The sequence below is a fragment of the Aedes albopictus genome, chromosome 3 (assembly GCF_035046485.1).
Source record: "Aedes albopictus strain Foshan chromosome 3, AalbF5, whole genome shotgun sequence".
Taxonomy (NCBI): domain Eukaryota; kingdom Metazoa; phylum Arthropoda; class Insecta; order Diptera; family Culicidae; genus Aedes; species Aedes albopictus.
Window position 1 is genome coordinate 192344788 of NC_085138.1, and position 21243 is coordinate 192366030.

The window sequence follows — 21243 nt, forward strand, 5'->3', positions numbered from 1 at the left end:
CAAGCATACGCGTGACTACAGCCCATTTGGCCCCTAAGCTTCAATGTATTGCGCGCTTGTTGTACACTACAGTTCAGCATGCACGATTTCGGGGACCAAATCGCTGTAGCTACGCACATGCTGCCAAGATTCTCTCCTTCGCCGTTTATTCTCTCATGCTCCGTAGAACTTCCGGCGAGTTGGGCACTCTGTTCCGAATTTTGAACTGGCCTTTCTTGTGGACGAATCGGACTCCCTGCGTTATCTTTACTTCTGCCTCTTCTACATAGTCGAAGTAGTTGTCGACGTATTTCCAATATATTATGATTACTGACGAGCAGGGATATTGAGTGGCGAACTTTTGGGCGTTCCGGTTCTTAACATTTCGAACTGAGCAGGAAAAGATCGTCGACCTAAATATTGCCACATTTATGATATGAATAGTGGTGGTTCTTCCGGGTCTGTACGGAAGACGCTACTTTGCACCTTCTTGTCATTTTTCATTTATTTAGTATTACATCAAATGATTAAATGGAACTTCTTGTCCCCGGAGCGAATCGGCAGCCATTAGAATATCTGCTTCATATTTCTACCGAAGGTGATTTACCACTTGCTAAAGCCGCAAAGCATTAAGACAAGCGGAACGAACATATCCGGGCCTGTTGATAATCGAGGTCTCAGGGTAGACTCCTCGTATGGTCACTGCGGCAACCCAGATGAGACGAGCCTTTTCAGTCTATTTCTGGGTTTGCACGACGTTGATGCTTGGTTAGAGGGAGCTTCAACTAGTAAATCGAGGGTGGCAAGATGTGTGTTCTCATGATACTTATCGGTCTGCCTGAAGACGTTTTCCTTCAACATCAGCTCTAACCGCTTCATTGCACGAAGCGTAATCGGATAACCGTCTGGCAATTGTGGATTATTCGTTTTTGGCAGCCATCCGGTTTTGCAATCAACGAAGCGTTTGGTGGTTCGCTCATTATTTCCCGGGTGCGTTTCTCATATGCTGTTTCCTACAGAATTATCAAAAAATATTTTTTCAGTACGTAATGGCTTTTAAGCAGATTGGGCAGTATTGGCGAGACCGAGAATGAGCGAATGGTGTTCGCACCAATCAACAACTGCGGTACAACTCGATGGGATATCATCCCATCATGTGCTCGTACTGTGCTGCAAGCCCCTGCGAATCCAACCAAGTGCTTATAAAACACTAAGCTGAGAAGCAGGCTTTGTCCTGGTTGGGACATTACGCCAAGTAGAACAAGAAGGCAAATTGGGAACGCTGGCGTCATTTGTTCTTAACATTTATATCTTGAACCACAGACAAACAGAGGTAACTCTTTAAGGAAATTCATCAAAAACTTTTGCTCCTCAAGATATCCGGCTTTGGAGGCTCCAAACGATTCACTCAAGCTTTTAAATAGTTGTCATGGGTGGTTGCAATGGTGGTGCAGCTTCTCAATGACTTGCTGGATTGACCAGGGAAGATGTGACTACCGTCTACCCCCGTTGGTTTGAACGACACCTCATGCAAACCAACGGGGTTCATTTTTAATTTGAACTTCTAGTAACCTTGTGGACATCGAAAAACACACTGATGGTAACCCTTTTTGCTGTTTTGTTTTGCTTCTGCGTTCCGTTTCACCCTGTTCCATGAGCAGTATGACGTTTGAACCATTTTTAGTATGAACGATGTGCAGATTAGAGGGGGTCAAATTAAAAAGTGTTCAGATTAGATGCGGTCAAACCAACGGGGGTAGACGGTATTAGTATACCAGGTCGATAGCGTTGCCTTCCAGTGCTTCCTGAAGTCACATTAAGTTTTCATGGTTCATATAGCCACGGGCATCTTTGGACGCTTGTACACACCTAGAAAATATCATGTAATTGTAAGTGTCCTGAACCTGACATATACGAGCATCTTCAAAAACACAAATTTAGAGGTTATAACATGTAAATTTACATCTTACAAGACACCCCAAAAAAAACTTATTTTTTCTTAGCGTCTAGCAATCGCTAGAACCAATTTGACAGATAAAACATAGAAAAGTAAAATATTGTCATGCATGGGATTCGAACACCGGATCTGTTGATCGTGAGCCGCATCTCTTACCCCTCGGCTATTTCACCGAGTTAGAAGGTGGCTGATGAACGTGATACTGATTTTACGTTTCTGGTGAATCGGATTTGTTGACATCTATCGCAACCAACAGGACTTACATGATGCGCGTAAAATTGAGTCCAATTTGTGATTCAGTCTTGAAAACGTTTACGTTTTTTGATGATTCTGTTTCGTGGAAATTTCAGAATTTCTAAGTGTGTAGGCCACAAAAAAACAACGGTCACTGAGCTTTATGAGGTGACCCACTTTCATGGGAACACCTGAGCTTTTGGCACTCCAGTCTACTCCTGCCTGTTAAGCTGTTTAGGCTGACACGTCGGACTTTCTTGTGCGTCTTCCTTTGCACTCCTTTCCTTGCCTTCGCTTTGATGGATAAATCCAAACTCTGGTTCGACAGATCGGAATGATCGGAGCTTCAATCATCATCCTCGTATTATTCGTTGGTGCTCTCGAGGTCTCGCGTTCTCTTGCTCATTTTAAACACGTTTGGGTTGACCGTCGTATTTTGAACGACAAGGAATCATGGTTCGACTTAAGCCGCTGAATCTTCTGATCATTCCTTCTCTGAAGCATCTCCGCTTGCCGCTTGTCATGCCCTTTGCTTCTCTTTTTCTACAGTGTGTATCAGTAGCTCCAACTCCGTCTTTTGCTGCCCGAATGCACGCTGCATCTTGCTTTCCTTCTTCTGCAGTTTAATTTCCACCTTTAGCTTCTTTTCTAGTGCTCGTATCTTTGTTTCCCTGCTAGGCACGGGGCTTCCCTTCTTCGACAGCTTCAAGTTGGAATAGAATCGCAGATTTGTATCCTAGTGATTCCAGAACATGGGCGAATTTCTGGATACTTAGTCAGATTCAAATTTAGTGTATCGCTCTCGAAAAAGCTCAACCGATTTGCAAACCAGGTTTTCATTTTTCTTTCTGCGCGTGCCATTGGCGTGCGCTGTCAAATCAGCACTTATCAAATGATGGCCAATAAACCGCATAACAGAAAGAAGTTTTCATTTTCGGTGGACCCTCATCAAACTGTGATTAATCATTATCGGTTTACGGTATGTAACCAAACCGCCACCGCGCCGCTGCCTGTAAAAGGTCCTTTTGTTTGAATGGGAAACGACCCTTTTCCAGTGTGATTGATTTATCATGTGAAACACGCCAATGCCCTCTTCGTGGGGATTGAATATGACAAATTACGCTCAACGAGCGAGGAATCCCGGTGGGAATGCCAAATTGTGACCATTTTTCGGCATGCTACAGTATGGGATGTACTGCTGTGTGTAGGCTATGTAGGTATCACTATGTTGAGAGTTTGCACAGGAGAAAACTGGCCGCTAGGCTGTGATGGGAAGGTCCTACATGTGTGTTTTTAATTTCAACGTTGGCTGGACAAAGGCGTGAAATGGTCAAAAGCACAATATGTATTTGGTAGCCACGAAACACGAAGTGAACAGTGGTTATTAATCCACCTTCGGTGTTGTATCTGATCTCGATTTTCGGTGAGAGGTGAGTAATATAGAATATTGAATCATTTTAAAATTATTCGTGAAACACAGAAAAAAAGTACTCAAATGTACGCATCACGTAAATGTTAGAACGTTTAAACTTGCTTTTGTGTCATTCACTCAGAAATAAAAGTATACACGGAATTACTGTTATTTATGCAAGAAGCATAAATTACCCAAAGTAAATTTTAAATTTTAGTTTCATTTGTTTCGGTTTTCCATGAAAGTATTTCTAGAATGCAACATTGGTAACAAGCTCCATACTGCAGACAACCTGTAATTTTACAATAGAGATAAGTGACATTTCAACACACGAACACTAGCGCAAATTTTTCCTCACACAAAAGTGCACGCCGATTGAAAGGCTATTCAGATTGCATATGCAAATATTACCCAATCGAATTGGGTAAAACGGGTAAATAATGATAAAACTAACGCCCGGGGTAAGAGTGCAAATATTTTCCTCGCAGTTTCACAACTACATATACAAAAAAGGCACGCATACATTTGAACGTGATTACCACTATACGATTTGTGTTGAATGCAATAATGAGAGTCTTTTTGTTACAGAGAAATCGCTGTGTCCTTGTTTTAACGCTTATTAGATGGATATTCATACTGCCAAAAATATAAGTTGAAATTTACAAGCTTGCTTGGTTCTTTTTGTTTAGAGAGGCTTTACCCTGAAGTAATATTCGACTCCAACAGTTTGTTAAAAACGTATTCACACAGTATTTTGAATAAGAAAAACAGAGATTTTTTTAGATTTTACAGTCTTTCTGCGTTCAACGTACCACGCGGACGACAAAAACATGGAAAAAAACGACCCACATAGCTAACATCGTTACTTTTACTCCTACAGGACGCTGCGAAGGCTTCCGAGGTGGACCACGTTTCTGTATTACACCCGATACATGAGGCCCAACAACGCCAAGCACCAGTAGCGTTCGTTGTGCGTCCTCATGGAGGACGGTGGTATGGGTAGGTGTCGGCTGACTGAGAACCGGTCCACAATTGGCCATGGCATGTTTGAGTTAGAGGCTCTCCCATCAGAGAACCATATGGTCGAGTACAAATGAAAAAGCTTCAATTGTTTCAAATTTATTATCTCTGAACCATTTCGGGACAGCTTCAGATTTAATGCGATTCGTTTCAATATAACCGGCCGGCCCGCTGCTGGCTGCTCTCCAGTGGGCCTCGAGCGCCAGTTTCCGGTGCAGCCAGAGAGACGGAAATCAGGGACCTGTGATGTGTGTGCCCTGGCTGTGAAGTACTGTACTGTGGAAACGAGCTGTGATAGGTTCTCTCATGGCAAATGAAGTCAAGAGGCTATTTTGCGTGTCCGAGAATGGATGTTTGGTTGTATGGACATTGGCCACATGCATTTTAAATCTCTCAACGAAGGGTATTGTCTCTAATTCTCCGTAAATAATCGTTGATTTGGTTTCATTTCGGAAATGGAAAGTAGTGACTCTGGTACAATCTGTGCTTTGTGATTTTATCGAGAGCAAGAATGAGCATGTTCCTTGTGGGGTTTCCAATCTTTTTATCTGACGAAACATTTATTGATTTAGAAGAACGATGTGTGAGGAGATGGGACAAAGTTTTAGGCATTTGGCACACGTAACGCAAAAATTGGCCATTTCAGACCCCCTCAGCAAGATGAAACACTTTCATATATACTGGAGGTGACCAAAATGTTACAATATCATAACTTTTTTCAACGTTCAAAAAGGACCTATGTTTCAATAACTTGTGAAGCAATAATATAAATAGACAAAATGATCGGGACAGGCAAAATTTTCACTTTTCAAAAAATATCCAATTAGCTGTAACTTTTCGAAAAGTGCATCAAATATTCTCAAATTTTCATTGTTAGTTGATCAACTAGTTGTGTATCAGTGGACAAAATTTGGAAATAATATAAGTCATAAATGGTCAAAATTTCATTGCATTCGGTTCATTGAATCCGGAGATATAACAGCTCAAAGTTGGCTATCGGATAATTCTATTTTTTTTTTAGAATCTCCCCTGTATATTGTTGATCAACGTTCAAAATTTCATTCGATTTGTTTCACTGGTTTTCGAGATATGACAGTTCAAAAATTAGGTATCTAAAAAATAATGTATTACGAGGACGGTTCTAGCTTCGCGAAAGATTAACCAATCGAGCTCAAATATGTACTAATGGTGCATATATACTAGGTTGACAAACAATCAAAATTTGAGATTTTTTGATGCACTCTATGAAAAGTTACAGCATGTTGGACTTTTTTGTGAGAGAAAAAAAAGTTGCCTATCCCAAACATTTTGGCCACCCCCTGTACTACAGTCAAGTCTTTTTTATGCAGTTTTCCATACAAAAAAAAATTATCGTCTTATTTTTGCATGATTCGTCGAGAAATGGTGAGACTTTCTTTACGCGGTTTTTCGAATTTTGAACTGAGTTTTTTTTATGCGGTACGTATCCCTCGCGTAAAAAAACCTGACTGTATTCAACTGATCCCTCAGATGAGTGATTAAGATGAATCTTACACTTCACCTGTTAACAGACTATTCAAAATCAAAATAAGATATTTTCTAAATCAAAGAAGCTTTAGAATATCTGAGATCCCAGTAGAACTATTTGGAGATCAATCATCAGTATCTTCTTGATTAGAGAAACGCTGAAATCCCGAAATTTGATTTTGCTAATGAATTTCCTCGGAAATCTGCAAGCCTTGTTGTTGTTCTCTGAACTTCGAATATTATTAACAGAATGATAACTGTCTTACAAACGAATGTTTGAAAGTTATCGAGTTGATTGAGACTGTCATGTGGAGCACTTAGGCTTATTGTGTATTTCCCAGTAAATCTGAACTTTGGCTAAATTTGGTAGACTATATGTAGTGTGCCACACGAAACCAGATCTTGAACCCCCTGGAGCGCCCTGCACAATAGAATTGCATAGATATAACGGTTGCAAGAGACTTACCCATCCGATACAGTGCAGTGCGTATCGAATTTATCGTCCAACGAGGCATAGTGCTCGGCTTTGTGATGTGGTTCCTCAGTTTCTGTCCCTGTTCTTGACGGACTGCCGTAATCGAAATGCTGCCTTACGGGAAATAATTGACTTTCGTGCACGTAAGTACCGTACTGGGTGGTGAAGGGACCGTAAGGACTGGCGGCAGGAGACAGCAGGTTGAAGTGGGAGCTTAACTCGTACGGTGTTTGGTAAGTGGACCAACTTTCCACACTGCTCGGCGGGGTTACGGTCGTCGTTTGCGGAAACTGTGTGAAGGTGGTGCCAATCGGGCCGTTCATTGGCGTTGATGGACTGTTATTGCCCATATAGGCCGACTTCCTGGGTGGTTCGCGTTTCCTCCACTTGGCACGGCGGTTCTGCACGGGAAATGAGTTGGAGGGAGGTTAATTGAAATGTTTCGAGGAGTAAATTTCTTCACAGCTCAGGCTGCCACACGTACCTGGAACCAAACTTGAACACGAGATTCACTTAAGTTGAGCTTCATGGCGAGCTCTTCTCGTGCGAAAACATCCGGATAGGGTGCTCGTTCGAAAGCTCGTTCTAACTCTTCCAGCTGGTACGCCGTAAAGGTAGTCCTGGGAATGATTTTGAGAATCAAATCTAGATCATGACATTGTTCAATCTGTGTCGGAAGATTGAGCTGCAACTTGTTTATGCAACGCAATAAATGTAAATTTTGGCAAGCGCACATGGATGTTACCCTTGTGCATAATTAGGATTTGGACAAGCCTGTAGCCAGACATTGATTGAAGGAGTAGGTCAGTTTCTTAATTCGAATATTTGAGGGGTTTGTGCTAAATGGAGTATAACAAAAAGGTATGTTTGTGTTCACAAATTTAAATCACATACAAATAGACGTAATAATCAGAACAAATTTTGAAGCGAACTTCGGCATTACTGGCCAACACTTCTCACTTTGAAATATGGCTTGACAAACATAACAACAGTTTGTTATTATTTAACTTCCTAAGACAACCCTAGATAATAATCTAATCTTTAAAAAAAAAACATAAAGATGGTAATAAATAGCCACTTTTAAAATGGCCGAAGAAATCTTCTTCGTTGCTCTAATTCACGGAAATAGCCAATAATTACAGCTATTCCAACTTACTTTAGCCAATTGCTCATCAGACTATCAATAAGCAGCCCCTATAGCACTGGAATTTGAATAAATATGCGAAATTTCACACCCCCAACGATTTGACAATGTTTCTCGTTTTGCGTATGACGAAGGCAACCTCGCCAAAGCAGCAACTAGCCGAATTGTTGTTCGTCACCGTTCACTTCACTAGATTCACTTGTTCAACTTCAATTCACATCCCACAAAAGCTCTGTGGCACTTCAAAGTTGGATTTCGCTACTGCAGAATGCAGCAAAAGCTGTTCAATTATTCAAAGAAATCGTTTTTTTTGTCGGTAAAATGTAAACGACAAGTCGACACCAACATTTCAAAAGGGCGTAACTGCTTTTGGAATCATCACCTTCTTTTAAAGCTGTGGATCATGTGTTATGATTTCCATGTTTTTCACAACAAGTACCAGATGGGAAAAACTCTCCTCTTTCCGACAACCACGGTGGTTTGAGTATAAGGGAGGCAGTACGACCTACAGCTTTGAAAGAAGGTATTACTTCCAAATGCAGTTACGCCCTTTTGAAATGTTGGTGCCGAAGTGGTCTTCGTCTAGGGAGGATTCAAGCAAATGTGTGGGTGGCATTCGAAACATCGCATTTAACTACGTTCGTTATTTGAAAGCTACACCCATCTCAATTTATAATCATCCTGCTGATAAGTACTTTGAACATTTGATTTCATACGAATTGCGAAGAAGTTGACCGACACCTACGGTCAAATTATAATTTTTGAACATCCTATGCACCATAGTGTCACGTACAAGGTGTGCCGAGAGATGAATTCAGGTTGTGTCGGAAATAGACGTGGACTAGATGGAAACAGAAGTCGAGGAACAATTATTCAATCTTATTATTTTAATGAAATTCTGTTTCTCTCATTGCATATATGGAAGCTGATTTATAAATCAGTAATTACTTATTGATATTAAATTGACCATGAACGATAGGCATCATTTGTTACCGTTGAGAAATGCTAACTTTGTTTGTCAATTCTTAAGAATAAATTCGTTAGTATGTATTAGTAGAATTTAAGTAAAATTGTTAGTAAATTGTTATTTTTTGTTATTTGTTATTAGTTGTTAGAGATTGATTAATAAAAGCAGAACAAAATTTGTTGATACACATTCGCTCTACACTGAACCGAAAAAGTGAGCCAAAAAGGGGAAGAGTTGCCATGACACAATGCGCGTCAAAAAGGGAAATGCAAAGGGGAATGGGGAAAAGGCAAGAGGGACAGGCTACTGGGTCGAACCAGGTGAAGAGCAAATTCTTTCCGTTCTGACCTCTCGAGGCAAGTAGTTGGCAAAGTCTTAGTGCCAAGAGAAATAAGGTTAAATTTACCGTTGGAAGCATCCAAGTTAGTGAACACGGAAAGTACAATTTCTCTTCGTATTGTAGTGATAATTGAATCAGGTATGGAACAACCAGCAATTAGTTGGCGATAGCCTTATCGATTTGCCCAGTAGCCCTGCCAATAACCGCGCTTTCTCAGGACTCATTATCCTATTCAGCCTGGTAGTGGCCACCCATGGCCAGTGAGCACCTGTAAGGCATCCCGTCCGCCACCTAGGAGGCCCAAACAACGTCTTCCGTTTGGCTAGTGGCCTGGCTAGACTGGTCTATTCTACCTATACTCCTTCAGGAGTTTGACCAACATGTTTGTTAGGTTGGCATCACTGCTCCCAGTATCGTGTGTATTATAGATACACGGAAGAGGCTGTTTCTAGATTAGAACACTCTGAAAATTAACCCTGAATTCATCATACAACAGACCCATTCACTTCAAAAGTTTATTCTTGTCCCAAAACATTTTCTTCAATTTACACAAATCACACCCCTTTCCCTCAACCATGCCATCTTAAGGGAACATCCATTAAGTACGTTACGCTAAAATTGGAAATTTTTATACGGATTTTTCCGTGACGTAATTATTGGATGGCCCCTTACTGTTTTTGTTTTGTTTCACGAACCCAGAACCTTTTTTATTTAGTTCAAAATTGACAGAAAAGTGCCCCGATCTTATCAACCTAAAACACTATCAGGATCTTACTGAATACAGCATATAAAGGGAATGTCCATACATTACGTCACATTTTGAGAGGGGCGGGGACATGCAGCAAATTGTGATGACCCATTAAAACTTCAGAAAACTTACATGAAAAGTGTGACTAGGGGAAGCAGCAAAAAAGTTTTTTTACGTAATTTATGGACGATCCCTTATTCGAATTTCTGGTTACGCCACTGCTTCATGAAAATAAAATTACATAAACATATATTTTCAAACATTTTTGAATTTTGATTTATTTTTATATGCGATTCGATTATCCGGAAAATTTGATTATCCGGAGTGAAATAAAAATCGATACTCCGGATAATCGAGTCCGACCTGTAATACGACGCGATTCTGCACCTAACCTTACTGGAGAGAGAAACAGGAACACAGTCCACTTTCGCTTGACTGTGAGCTGTTGGCTTTCTCTTTGTGGGATGGCTTGGCAGCAGAATCTGATGGTCGCTGCTTCGTGTCCGGCAGCAGTGTAGCTTCCATTCCCTTTTGTTTGCTACGGTCGGATTCAACAGCAGCCACTCCAACGGTGTCTTCTTTTCCTTCTGAGTTGTGCTATCCTCAAGGTCATCCAATAATGGCGTTTGTTGCTTATTTGCCGCAGATTGTCGACCACGAACGATCGGACAAGCCTTCTTGAGATGGGTATCAGATTTACACGCAAAACACCGCAACTTTATCCCGTCGTAATGAATCGTGCCCTTGTGATTACGAAAATAAGGAACTTTCGGAATCTCTTTTTCCAGCTCCATGTGCAGGCCTCGGATTCCGTTAAACATATCAAGTTGATATTCTGCCGGAAATCGTTCACGAGCAATTCGCTTAACTTTTCCAAACTTTGTCATCACTGAACACAAGTCGGTATCAGGTATTTGCGGAGGCAAATCAAAGATCCGTACATAGCGGGTGTTTCCAGCTATGGACATTTGAACCATAACCTTTTTTCCATTGTTGTAAACGAATGGTAGCAACTCTTCATTGTTCTCCAAGGTGAATTTCATCGCTTTCTCGTTTTTAAAACGGATGAAAACTGCCTTTTCGTCGGTTACTTTGTAAGCTGTATCCATCAAACGCTGATCGCTTTTCAACGATTTAATAAACCGGACCATATCAATCTGAGTTGGCTTAGCGGCATCGTCAGGAAATTGGAAAGCCAGTGTATGTCGCACTACAACTTCACTAGACATTTTTAATGTCTATATATAAACACCGTGCACAACGAATAAAAACACCGAACGCAAGCAATCGAGCGAACGCGTCTGTTCACATCGAGCAGTGATCGTACACTGAAAAAAAAAAACAAAAAGTTATAACCAACGAACCACATGCATGCATGTGTTTATGTTTTGACATGTAAAGGAATAACAATAGCAACAAAATCATGCTGTTCCGCCAAGCAATGCTAACGCTATAACTTTGCAATAGGCATCAGATCATTTCGTGGTCTTCGACAAAGTTTTTCAGGATACCCTAAGCTATGTTTTCATTTTATCGGTTACATGGTTTTAGTAAAATTCTAGCTTGTTATAAGAAAAAAGCAAAAATGTGTGTTTTCCATGTAAAACCCCATACAAACTTAGAATTTTTCATTTTTCCATATAAACGATGACCCACTCTAGTACATATACACTACAGAAAAGAATCCTAAAATCTGTACGTTACATAAGCGATGCCAGACACGAAGGAGTTCGATGAGATCCCTCTAGCAGATTGCTGGAGTATAGTAAAAGCATTTGTTTGATACTTCAGCAGAAATATTCAAGAAACAAAGCATTTTCATAGTTTTTTAAAAGTTGAGTCGTAAAACGAAAGTGGTTCAAAACGGCCATCTGCCACATAATGAAGACATTCAAAAATGATGTCCATCATTTTTTGGGCATTTCCGATCCCCTTTTCCCCTCTCTGTCATGTATGTAGGGTAGAAGCTTCAGTTTTGGCCAGCCCGGAGTTTTGGCCATAGTGCGGTATTCAGCCTGCTATGATCTAAATCGGTATAAATTTATTTTTCATTAGTAGATTCTAATGTAATATGATGATTAAAGCTGTGAAAACCACACGTTTTGATTAAAAACTAGAAGAAAAAAATATATTTCCTTAAAAAATCAGCTCCCATATATCTATTTTGGCCAGGGTGCTTCTAATTTGGCCACTCCCATAAGAAATACACGTGATTGGCCAAAATAGAAATCAAAGTTAAGAATATGGCCAAAACTGACGCTGAGCTTCTATTTTGGCCAGTGCCACTTTTAATACAAAAATCAAGTATTACCTTGCTTTCTGCATTTTTCCTACAAAATATAGATTGAATCCTTTCATTTGACACATCGGTAGTAATCATAGGACTCTTGGTTATTTTTATATAAATGATTTCCCTTAGACTGGCCAAAACCGGTGCTCGTACCCTATGTATGTATGTATGTAGGTAGCCACTATCCTAGCTTGAGTGTTGCTCTGCATGCAGTTCCAAGAGATTTCTTGTTGCAAGAGTTGTTTCCAGTTGCAAGAGATTTCTGTTGCTGTCAGCACTGCTCTTTTCCGTCCCAGCAATAAAGAATTGATGACAGGCAAGATGAGAATTGAGGCAATAGAAAATTGTCATTATCGTTATAGTTTATTGCATTGCTAACTGGACTGCGACAAAGTGCGGAATCTCAAATAAAAGTGAGATATTGCATCAAATCGTTCCGGTGTCTCCACCGCACTTATTCATCACGAGCTAATGAATAAGTGCGGTGAAGACACCGGAACGATCTGACGCAAAATCGCACTTTTATTTGAGATTCCGCACTTCATCGTCACACTTATAACCGCGCAATGCGCAATATTGTTTTGATTTTCATTAAGATGTATTATGATCCGCAGCTTTACTCTACTAATTAAGTTATGACTAGTAATTTTTAATGCAGTTTTGACAATCATTATGCAACACCCATAAATAGCAAAACTAGATAAAAAAATCTTAAAAGGAGCTTCATTGACAAACAAAAGAATGAAATTTGTGTCAACATTTATTGTATCACTATTGTGCATAGCTGTAAAGTACAACGACATACACGCAGCACATAAGGTCATATCACCTCAAATCTAAAATCTAACTGGTTCATCAAGAACAAGAAATCTCGCTGCAAATAAACTTGTAAGTCATAAAGTCGACAATATGACATCAATGAGCACGCTCTATTTCATGCTCAATAGTTAGGTACTCAGTATCTTCGGTGGTTAGATGAGGCATGTAACAAAAATGACTAGATTGCAAGTCCTGCTGTGTCTAGATTCGAACTCTAGAATATGTAATACAAGAAATTATTCAGTAATAAAATGTGTGAGGCGTGTTCTGTTCCATTTGGGACGTAATGCTAAAAATGAAGCATCTTGACAACTATACTGCTTTCATCAGCATCACGGAATTTTGAACAAGCGCTTTCTCCCAAACCGGTGAACACAAAACCAACACAGCACGTCATCATCCTACCATGACAACTGTTTGCACTTCTGTCTGACTAAGAAACGGAGCAGATTAGGATGTTCGTTCGACGACGACGATCAAAATTTCATGTTAAAGTACTGGGGCCAACGATGTGACTGAACATACGTACGACACAACAAATGGCAAACCTCTATCGAGATTGAAATACCAGTATACAAAGAATCTTCCATTTGCTTCGGTCCGGTGAGGCAAGATGACAATATCAAGAGCAGGGCATTTGTATTCATTTGTATCGAAGCAGGATAAACATTGCTTCTGCTAACACTACTATAAGTAATAGTACATAAAAGCTGCTGATAAAATAAATAGAACTTCGCTACGCTCCCAACTCATGGAAACTCATGGGCAAGGAAGAGCTTCAGCTTCAGCACCGTCTACATTGTATGGGAGAGCACCGTATGCCAGGCTTTTGACAAGAGCTATGCAAGGACAACTTGTCTCTCTGGAAAAGTATTTGTCTATCTTCCGGAAAATGCGATTAGAATAGAATTGAAAATCACTCCACAATGCGTCAGAACAACCATGATACAGCCAGTCTCCTCGCTATTGAGAGGCTAGAAATGACAGTAAAACGACAATGCATGAGACGAACTACATTCTCGACATTGTTTAAGTTCTAGTTTGAAGAAAGCCTCCTCTGCTATGCTCAATCATGTGCCCAGGCTCAGAGATGTCCTGAAAAGTTTTAGTTAGTACTTTTTTGTCTGCATTGTGATTACCTTTACAAGGGTGATCGTTAGGCCTGTCCAACTTTTAATTTCTGTTTTACGATACTCAAGGTAAACCATTTATTCTGACTGGTATCCTAAAAGAAGTCAAAAATGGTTTCACTGAAATTAAGAGGTAAATCACATTAAATTTTGAATATTTTCAATAGGGTATCGCGCCACTTGAGCGGTGCCTTCTATATTTGTCTGTTTGCCACTATAACTCAGTCAATTTTGACTTGAAATGTTGTATACTATACCTATCTCACCATATTCCAAAAGTTGTGTCAATTGGTTCAAATTTGACTGAGTTATAGTGGAAAACAGACGAATATAGAAGCCACCGCCCAAATGGCGCGATTCCCTACTCAAAAAAAAATCTAGATTCAAAAGATTTGCTTACTTATCTGCTATCAGTTCTACAAGTTAAATACATTTAGTGGTCATATTTTAATTCCGAAGTACTTAATAAGATGAATTTTAGACAGTTTTTGTACAAGAACACCCTTGTCATAAATACGTGGATCGGAGTGTACAAAACGTCATCATTTCATTAGATAAGTTGATTCTTTGACACCAACGCTATATGAGTTGAGCAATAATCATTAAAATTCGGAAAAGTGAAATGCATATGAAGAAAAAATAAATAAAAATGCTAAATGAATTATTTCTCGATAATTTAGAGTCTAGTTATGGTTTTTTTAACTTTGAAAATATTTGAGGAACACGTAACTGATTTAATGCACCTCGGAGTTTCCATTGAATTGTCTGAAATTTTGATCAGTTATTTGGCTTATTACGATATCTAGAATAAGGAGTTGGGCTTGAGAATCAGAGAACATTTCTGGAAAGATGAACTGACCTTGGCCTCAAAACGAATACGTGATGAAACAAAATTAGAAAAAAATAGTTGAAATTACTTTGAAAAGCATTAATTATCGTTTTTTTTTCAAAAATCGAAAAAGCGGAACTCAAATCAGAAAAGGTATTCAGCATATTCTTTTTCTCCAACCGGAACATGCATTAAATATTTCTCCGTTTTAAACAGGGACACTCCTTTTTAAATTTGGTTGATGACAATGATTCAGCACACGGTACGATAGCTAACTATCACCAGAAGCAAAACCAAGGATAAGTGACATAAATCACAGTCATAATCTCAATCCTCTGTGGGAGTGGACGAGAACGGCTTCTCCGGGAAGCTCACTAGACTGAATAAAGCGACGATGGACGGTGTAAAAAAAACCTGCGTAAAGGGTTTCTGGCGATCTGTCAGGTTTGTTCGAATCTCGCCGGGGACTACGACAAGGTGATGGGCTCTCATGCCTGCTGCTCAATATCGCCCTGAATGCGATGAGCCGGGCTTAACAGCTGGGATACGATTTTCATGAAATCCGGTCAATTTGTTTGTTTTGCGGATGCCATGGATATTATTGCAAGAACATTTAAAGCAGTGGCAGAATTGTACAGATGTCTGGAATCTGAAGCAGCAAAGGTTGGATTGGTGGTGAGCGCGTCAAAATCAAAGTACATCTAGGCAGCTGTGTTACGATAGACCGGGAACACTTCAAGGTGGCGGAGGACTTCGTCTAACACGGATCCTCAAATGGGTTCTTTAGGGGTATCCGGATTATTTCAGATTCGGATTCTCCGCCCGAAGATTAGTCGAAATCCAAAATTTCATAATTTTTGGAGTCCGGGAACTATTTCTAAAATGCATTTCAAGTTTGTATGGGGATTTTTTTTTGTTCGGGTCGAACTGTCATTTTATCAATTGAACTGTCATTCTATCCACGAAAATTAAAACTGTTTTGTTAATTTAACCATCAAAACAAAGGTATTTGAATTCAATAAAATCACGTTATACTCAGGAAAATGAGCTCTTTCGATTAGGCTACAGAAAATAGCAATATTTTATTCACTAAATAACCCAATTACGGCAGACAATGACGTTAGCCGTGAAATATGAAAGCGCAGCATCAGTGGAGGTCTGGAATACTCTGGGCTCCACAGGAATAGGCGATTGAAAAAAAAACACCGCTGCAGCAAATGCACCATGTACAAGTAAGTCCGGTGGTTATCTACGGGCACGAGACCTGGACTATGCTGGAAGAGGACATGCAAGCACTCGCAGTGTTCGACGATTTTTCCACGCCGCCGCCGCCAGGACCCGGAGCGCCGCTGTTCATATTTTTCCACGTCGCCGAACAAAATTTCCCACGCCGATGAGAAAACGACAAAGATTTTTCTCGCCAACACTTTACGAACCACTGCACGAATACGGATTCCCGGATAAACTGATACGGTTGATCAAGGCGACGATGGATCGAGTGATGTGCGTAGTTCGAGTATCAGGGACACTCTCGGGTCACTTCGAATCTCGCAGAGGGTTACGGCAAGGTTCTTTCGTGCTTGCTGTTAAACATTGCTTTAGAGGGTGTAAGTAGGAGAGCGGGGATAAACACGAGTGGAACGATTTACACGAAGTCCGTTCAGCTGCTTGGTTTCGCTGATGATATTGATATTATTACTCCTAAATTAGAGACGATGGCGGAAACGTACATCCGACTAAAGAGTGAAGCTAGACGAATCGGATTAGTCATTAATGTGTCGAAGACAAAGTACATGATGGCAAAGGGCTCCAGGGAGGAATCAGCGCGCCCGCCACCCCGAATTTATATCGACGGTGATGAAATCGAGGCGGTTGAAGAATTCGTGTACTTGGGCTCACTGGTGACCGCCGGCAACGACACCAGCAGAGAAATTCAGAGGCGCATTGTGGCAGGAAATCGTGCTTACATTGGACTCCGCAGAACTCTACGATCGAATAAAGTTCGCAGTAACACGAAGTTAACCATCTATAAAACGCTGATTAGACCGGTCGTCCTACATGGGCACGAAACATGTACCCTACGTGCAGAGGACCAACGCGCCCTTGGTGCTGAGAGACCCGGGTAGAGGAAAAGAGCTCAATAATGTCATATTTTGATATTGAGATCAAAATGTGATATTGGTTTGATTGATATAAGAGATAAAAGATATAAAAATAATATCTGAAAAGTGCTCCTGACACATCATCATCAGATCATATTTAGATCTTTTAAGATCTGACCAATAGCAGCAAGCTATTCGTTTGATCTTGAAATATCAAATTTTGATATTGTTCAGATGTTCCAGGAGCATTTTTCAGATATTATTTTCAGATCTTTTATCTCTTATATCAATCAAACCAATACAATGCTTTGATCGACAGAACTTCACCTCTACCCGTGGAGCTGCTAAGAGAACCAATGTAATGGTAACTCTTTCTCTGTCCATAATGACGTAAAGTGATCATATAAGTTAATCAACTATACAGTCCATAGTGTATTGAGTGATGGATACCTCAATCATTCATGGTTGGCTCCGGCTAGGCTAATATAACGTTAATGAGATATCTCGATCAGTCAATTGCACGTTTAAAGGCAAATAATTAAATAAGTTCACCCGTCAGTGAAGGTAGCTTATTAGTGTTTATGTTTGGTTGGGACATATTGGATATTATTGCCAAAGCATTTCTGTTTCCTTATAACTAACTTAAGTTATCTAACCTTATACTGTATTCGCAATCCGTCGAACGGGGCCCCGGTCTGGAACGGTGTTTCGATGGCGCTATAGTGGTTCGATAGCGCTAACATTTGGTCGTGCAAGTCATCGCTAGACCCACTGACGCAACTTCCGCACACATGCAACTACGCTTCCTTTCCTTCCCTCCCGTGGCAGTAGAGCCTACAACGGCCGAGGGGGTCGCCACCGGAGACGATGACAGTTGGTTGTTTAGTAGAGGGCAGAATGAACCGGATTGTCGTCTGAAGAAATTCCGGGGACACTCGGATCACTTCCCGGAGTGATTAAACTGAGGAAACCTCTTCGTTCCCTCGCGTAGACGATGCTTACTCTCCTTGGGGCCTGGAATGCGTGGCGACTAATGCTCTTCTAGACGTGCAGCGGTCGACTCATGACCACCTTGCTGGACGGAGCGATCGATCCTGTCTGTCGGCGAGCACTCAAACACTCTTGGGGAGTGCGGAGTGATGGCGTGCGTGATGTAGACCCGTCATAAAAAGAGCCCTGCAATGGTAATCGTATGTTAGATTCCACTGGCGATTCTTGTGGAGATTGAGGACTTACTTCACGGGGAAGGCTCTGTTTCGCGGGCACGGGATGATGTTCCACGGTTGGTTCACCTAGCAATCGCATGCAAGCATACCAGGATCGATCTAGAATGTTGCACATTAGGGTTATGTTGCATGTTGCACTTGCAATGGGACTGAGTGGTATTACCGTTTTTCTCCGTCGTTGATGGTTCTCGTGCAAGTGCAGAGTCAACAGAGCTGCCTAAACGTCCGACTTCCAATCCCCACCGAACTTATTCCTGGGTTTCGCCTTGCTGGGATGATGTGACGCACGGTGGACCTTTTGCCTAGACAATGCGTTAAAGTATTATTTTGGCAGACGACCGCATTTAAACCACTTACTGGATGTTTTGTTGTGGATTCTGCTTATCCACTATCACCGGCGTATCGTTATATCCCCGACAGCAGTTCCTACGGGTTTATGCCGATTTTTTGCCTTTTCGGCGATGGGGCGATGGAGCGAAGGCTATCACTTTTGCGATGGAGATTCTTTTGCTGCTGGCGACCGGAAGCTGTTCGTGTGCTGAAGTGTGCGTCGTGGAACGGAGTGAAGTTGTCAGCTGTCAGCGATAAGTTGTGAGCAGTCAGCGATGCGAAGGGGCTAACGCTGCCTGCATATGTTCGTTTCATGATTACACACATAATTTGCGATACATAATAGGTCAACCAATTACACCATATTTTAGTCGGCATGACTCGTAACACAGTACCACTTTTAGCAAATCGAAATTTTTGTGAAGCTGGCCATGCTTCACAAAAATTTCGAAGGTTGCCTTCTAATTAGTTTTGCTGAGCTCAATTGACCTTAATCTAATTTTACAACATAATACAGATCGGTAAATCGCTTAACTTTTATACACCGAGTCTGTAGATAGATAAAGGTAGTGCGGTAGTTGCGGTAAGATACATTGCCCTCACTAATTGCTAGTGACAGAAGTGCAATAAACAGTTGCTGTTTCTACATAGATCTACTATGCCAGAACCTTAATAGCTACAATCCTTATGACTACAGTTATACATTGTGGTCTCCAAAACCAAGGTGAGATACCTGATACCTGAGCGCTTAGTATCTAAGTCTTCTGAGTCATGCCGAGAAAATACATATAACATATACGTGTTATTTACACATCTACTAGCCTACAGGTAGATAGAAGTGGTATTCACCTTTTGATTGTAGTGGTGTCTTCTTCGATGATGCCTTTGCATCTTTGCCTTTCGAGAGCGCGGTTGCGCTGAGTGAGTCGTGCTTCCGTGTGTGTGGTGTCGCCGGTGTGTTGTTGATGCCGATCTTTGCTTATTGTTCTCGATGTCTTGGTTGTAGGGAGCGAGCAAGACAAGTGCGGATCGTGGTATTGGGCGACGTTTCTTGTTGTTGTTCATTAGCACTGCAGTGTTGCCGATGCTTAATCCTTCGCTTGTTACGCTCTGCGTATCTTCGTTGGGGTCTTTCTTGTTGGCAGCCTTGACGGTTTCTGCGTGGTAGGCTTGTTCATCGCGAAGAATCATGGAAAGATGACGGAAACAGAATTCCAGCTTTAGGGTTTTGCTGTTGCAAACGTGACTGCCGTACGCGAAGAAGCGGTGTGCGTAGCTCTCCATGGTCAAACAGTCAGCAATCATCTTCCTCCTCGAAAGGAGCGTGTCAAGTGCGGTCCCACTGGAGAAAGATAAGCCGGTGTCGAACACTATTGTCGTAGACTTCTGTTGTGATACACACACGTCGCCGTACCGCAGTCACACAGTCGTTTCGTCATCCTCCTGGTTCTCAAGTAGTTCTCCGCTACGATGTCGACATTCGTGTGCGTGAGCTCCTTGAAGAACGTTTCGTTGACCTCTTGCATCTAGTCGCTGGCGGTCGCCCGTTGACGCCCTGCTACTGCCGATGTACTGTAGACATGTCCCTGTGTGGTGTCTGGAGCCCCACTATTCGCAAGAGTTTTCATGGGTTCCAGTATCCCTTGCCCGTTTAGGCGATGTTTCGGAAGGCGAGGTTTCATTAGATGTTGTTGGTCCTCTAGCCTATTCCGCTGAGCGTGTTTTGTTGGCGATTCTGCTCTTAGTTGACAGTTATCAAGAACTGTGGACATAGCTGGATGATCTGGAGCATCCGTGTTCGATCGTCACCGTGAGGTGTTTAGTGTTGTCACGGGACTGCTAAACTTTCCGAGAATGTAGTTCATCGGAAGCTCCGAAGCAATGAACTTTGGTTGTGGAGAAGTTGGGGTTTTTCTTGGACGGCGAGGTTTCGTAATGAAATGTTTTGGGGCCTCAAGCACGATCCGTTTACCGAGTTTTGTGGCCATTTCGGCTCGTTGTCGGCAGCGAGAAATGTTGCGTACATAGCTTGAAAAAGAGGAGGACTAGTCCTCCTTGATGTCCTTCATGTGGTAAACCCCCGTAGATCCAGTTTTGATATCCTCTAGCAGGTACATGTTTTGTCCACGGGTTTCCCTGACGAAAGCTGGTACGAATTTGTGACCAAGTTTCTTGGTTTTCTCCTCCACTGCCGAGGATGACTTGAAGGAACGTCTCCAGACGATTTCTCCCACCGCAAATGATCTTCTTCTGGTGCGTAGATCGTATCGTTGCTTACTCTTTTCGTGGGCTTTGTGTATGCGAACCACGATGAACCTTCTGATGTTCTCTAGTCGATGTAATCTCTTATTTTGCTCTTCTCTGGCATCCGCTGGGCTGTTGAGATCCTGTTGCGCGTATTGATCTGGGAATAACACTAGATCTCTGCCAAAATTGGCAAAGTGCGGACTGCATCCAAGTGTCTCGTGTTTGGCTGAGTTTATGGCGGAAACAATTTGCTGGAGGTGTTCGTCCCATCTCCGGTGGTCGTCTTCTATCAGCGATCGGACGCAGGTGATCAGTGTACGATTCACCCGTTCTGCATTGTTGCACATGGGTGAGTAGAATGCGGTTCTCATGTGTTGAATTCCGTATCTGGTAAGCAGACTTTGAAAGGTGTGCGATACAAACTGTACGCCGTTGTCGCTCAGTATGATTCGTGGGACTGAGAATCGTAGAAACACGTTCTTTTCTAGA

General features: G+C 41.6%; 1 protein-coding gene across 3 annotated transcripts in view; it reads right to left on the minus strand.

The window, feature by feature from the left end:
• LOC109429092 (homeobox protein unc-4) overlaps positions 1-21243 on the minus strand; it is a 56125-nt gene that overhangs the window by 20052 nt on the left and 14830 nt on the right. For all 3 annotated transcript variants that reach the window (XM_019704930.3, XM_019704929.3, XM_019704931.3), the window contains 2 exons: positions 7067-7202; positions 6574-6983 (listed from right to left, as the gene is read on the minus strand). In XM_019704930.3, coding sequence (XP_019560475.2) covers positions 6574-6983; positions 7067-7202 — 546 coding nt within the window. The remainder of the gene's footprint in view (positions 1-6573; positions 6984-7066; positions 7203-21243) is intronic.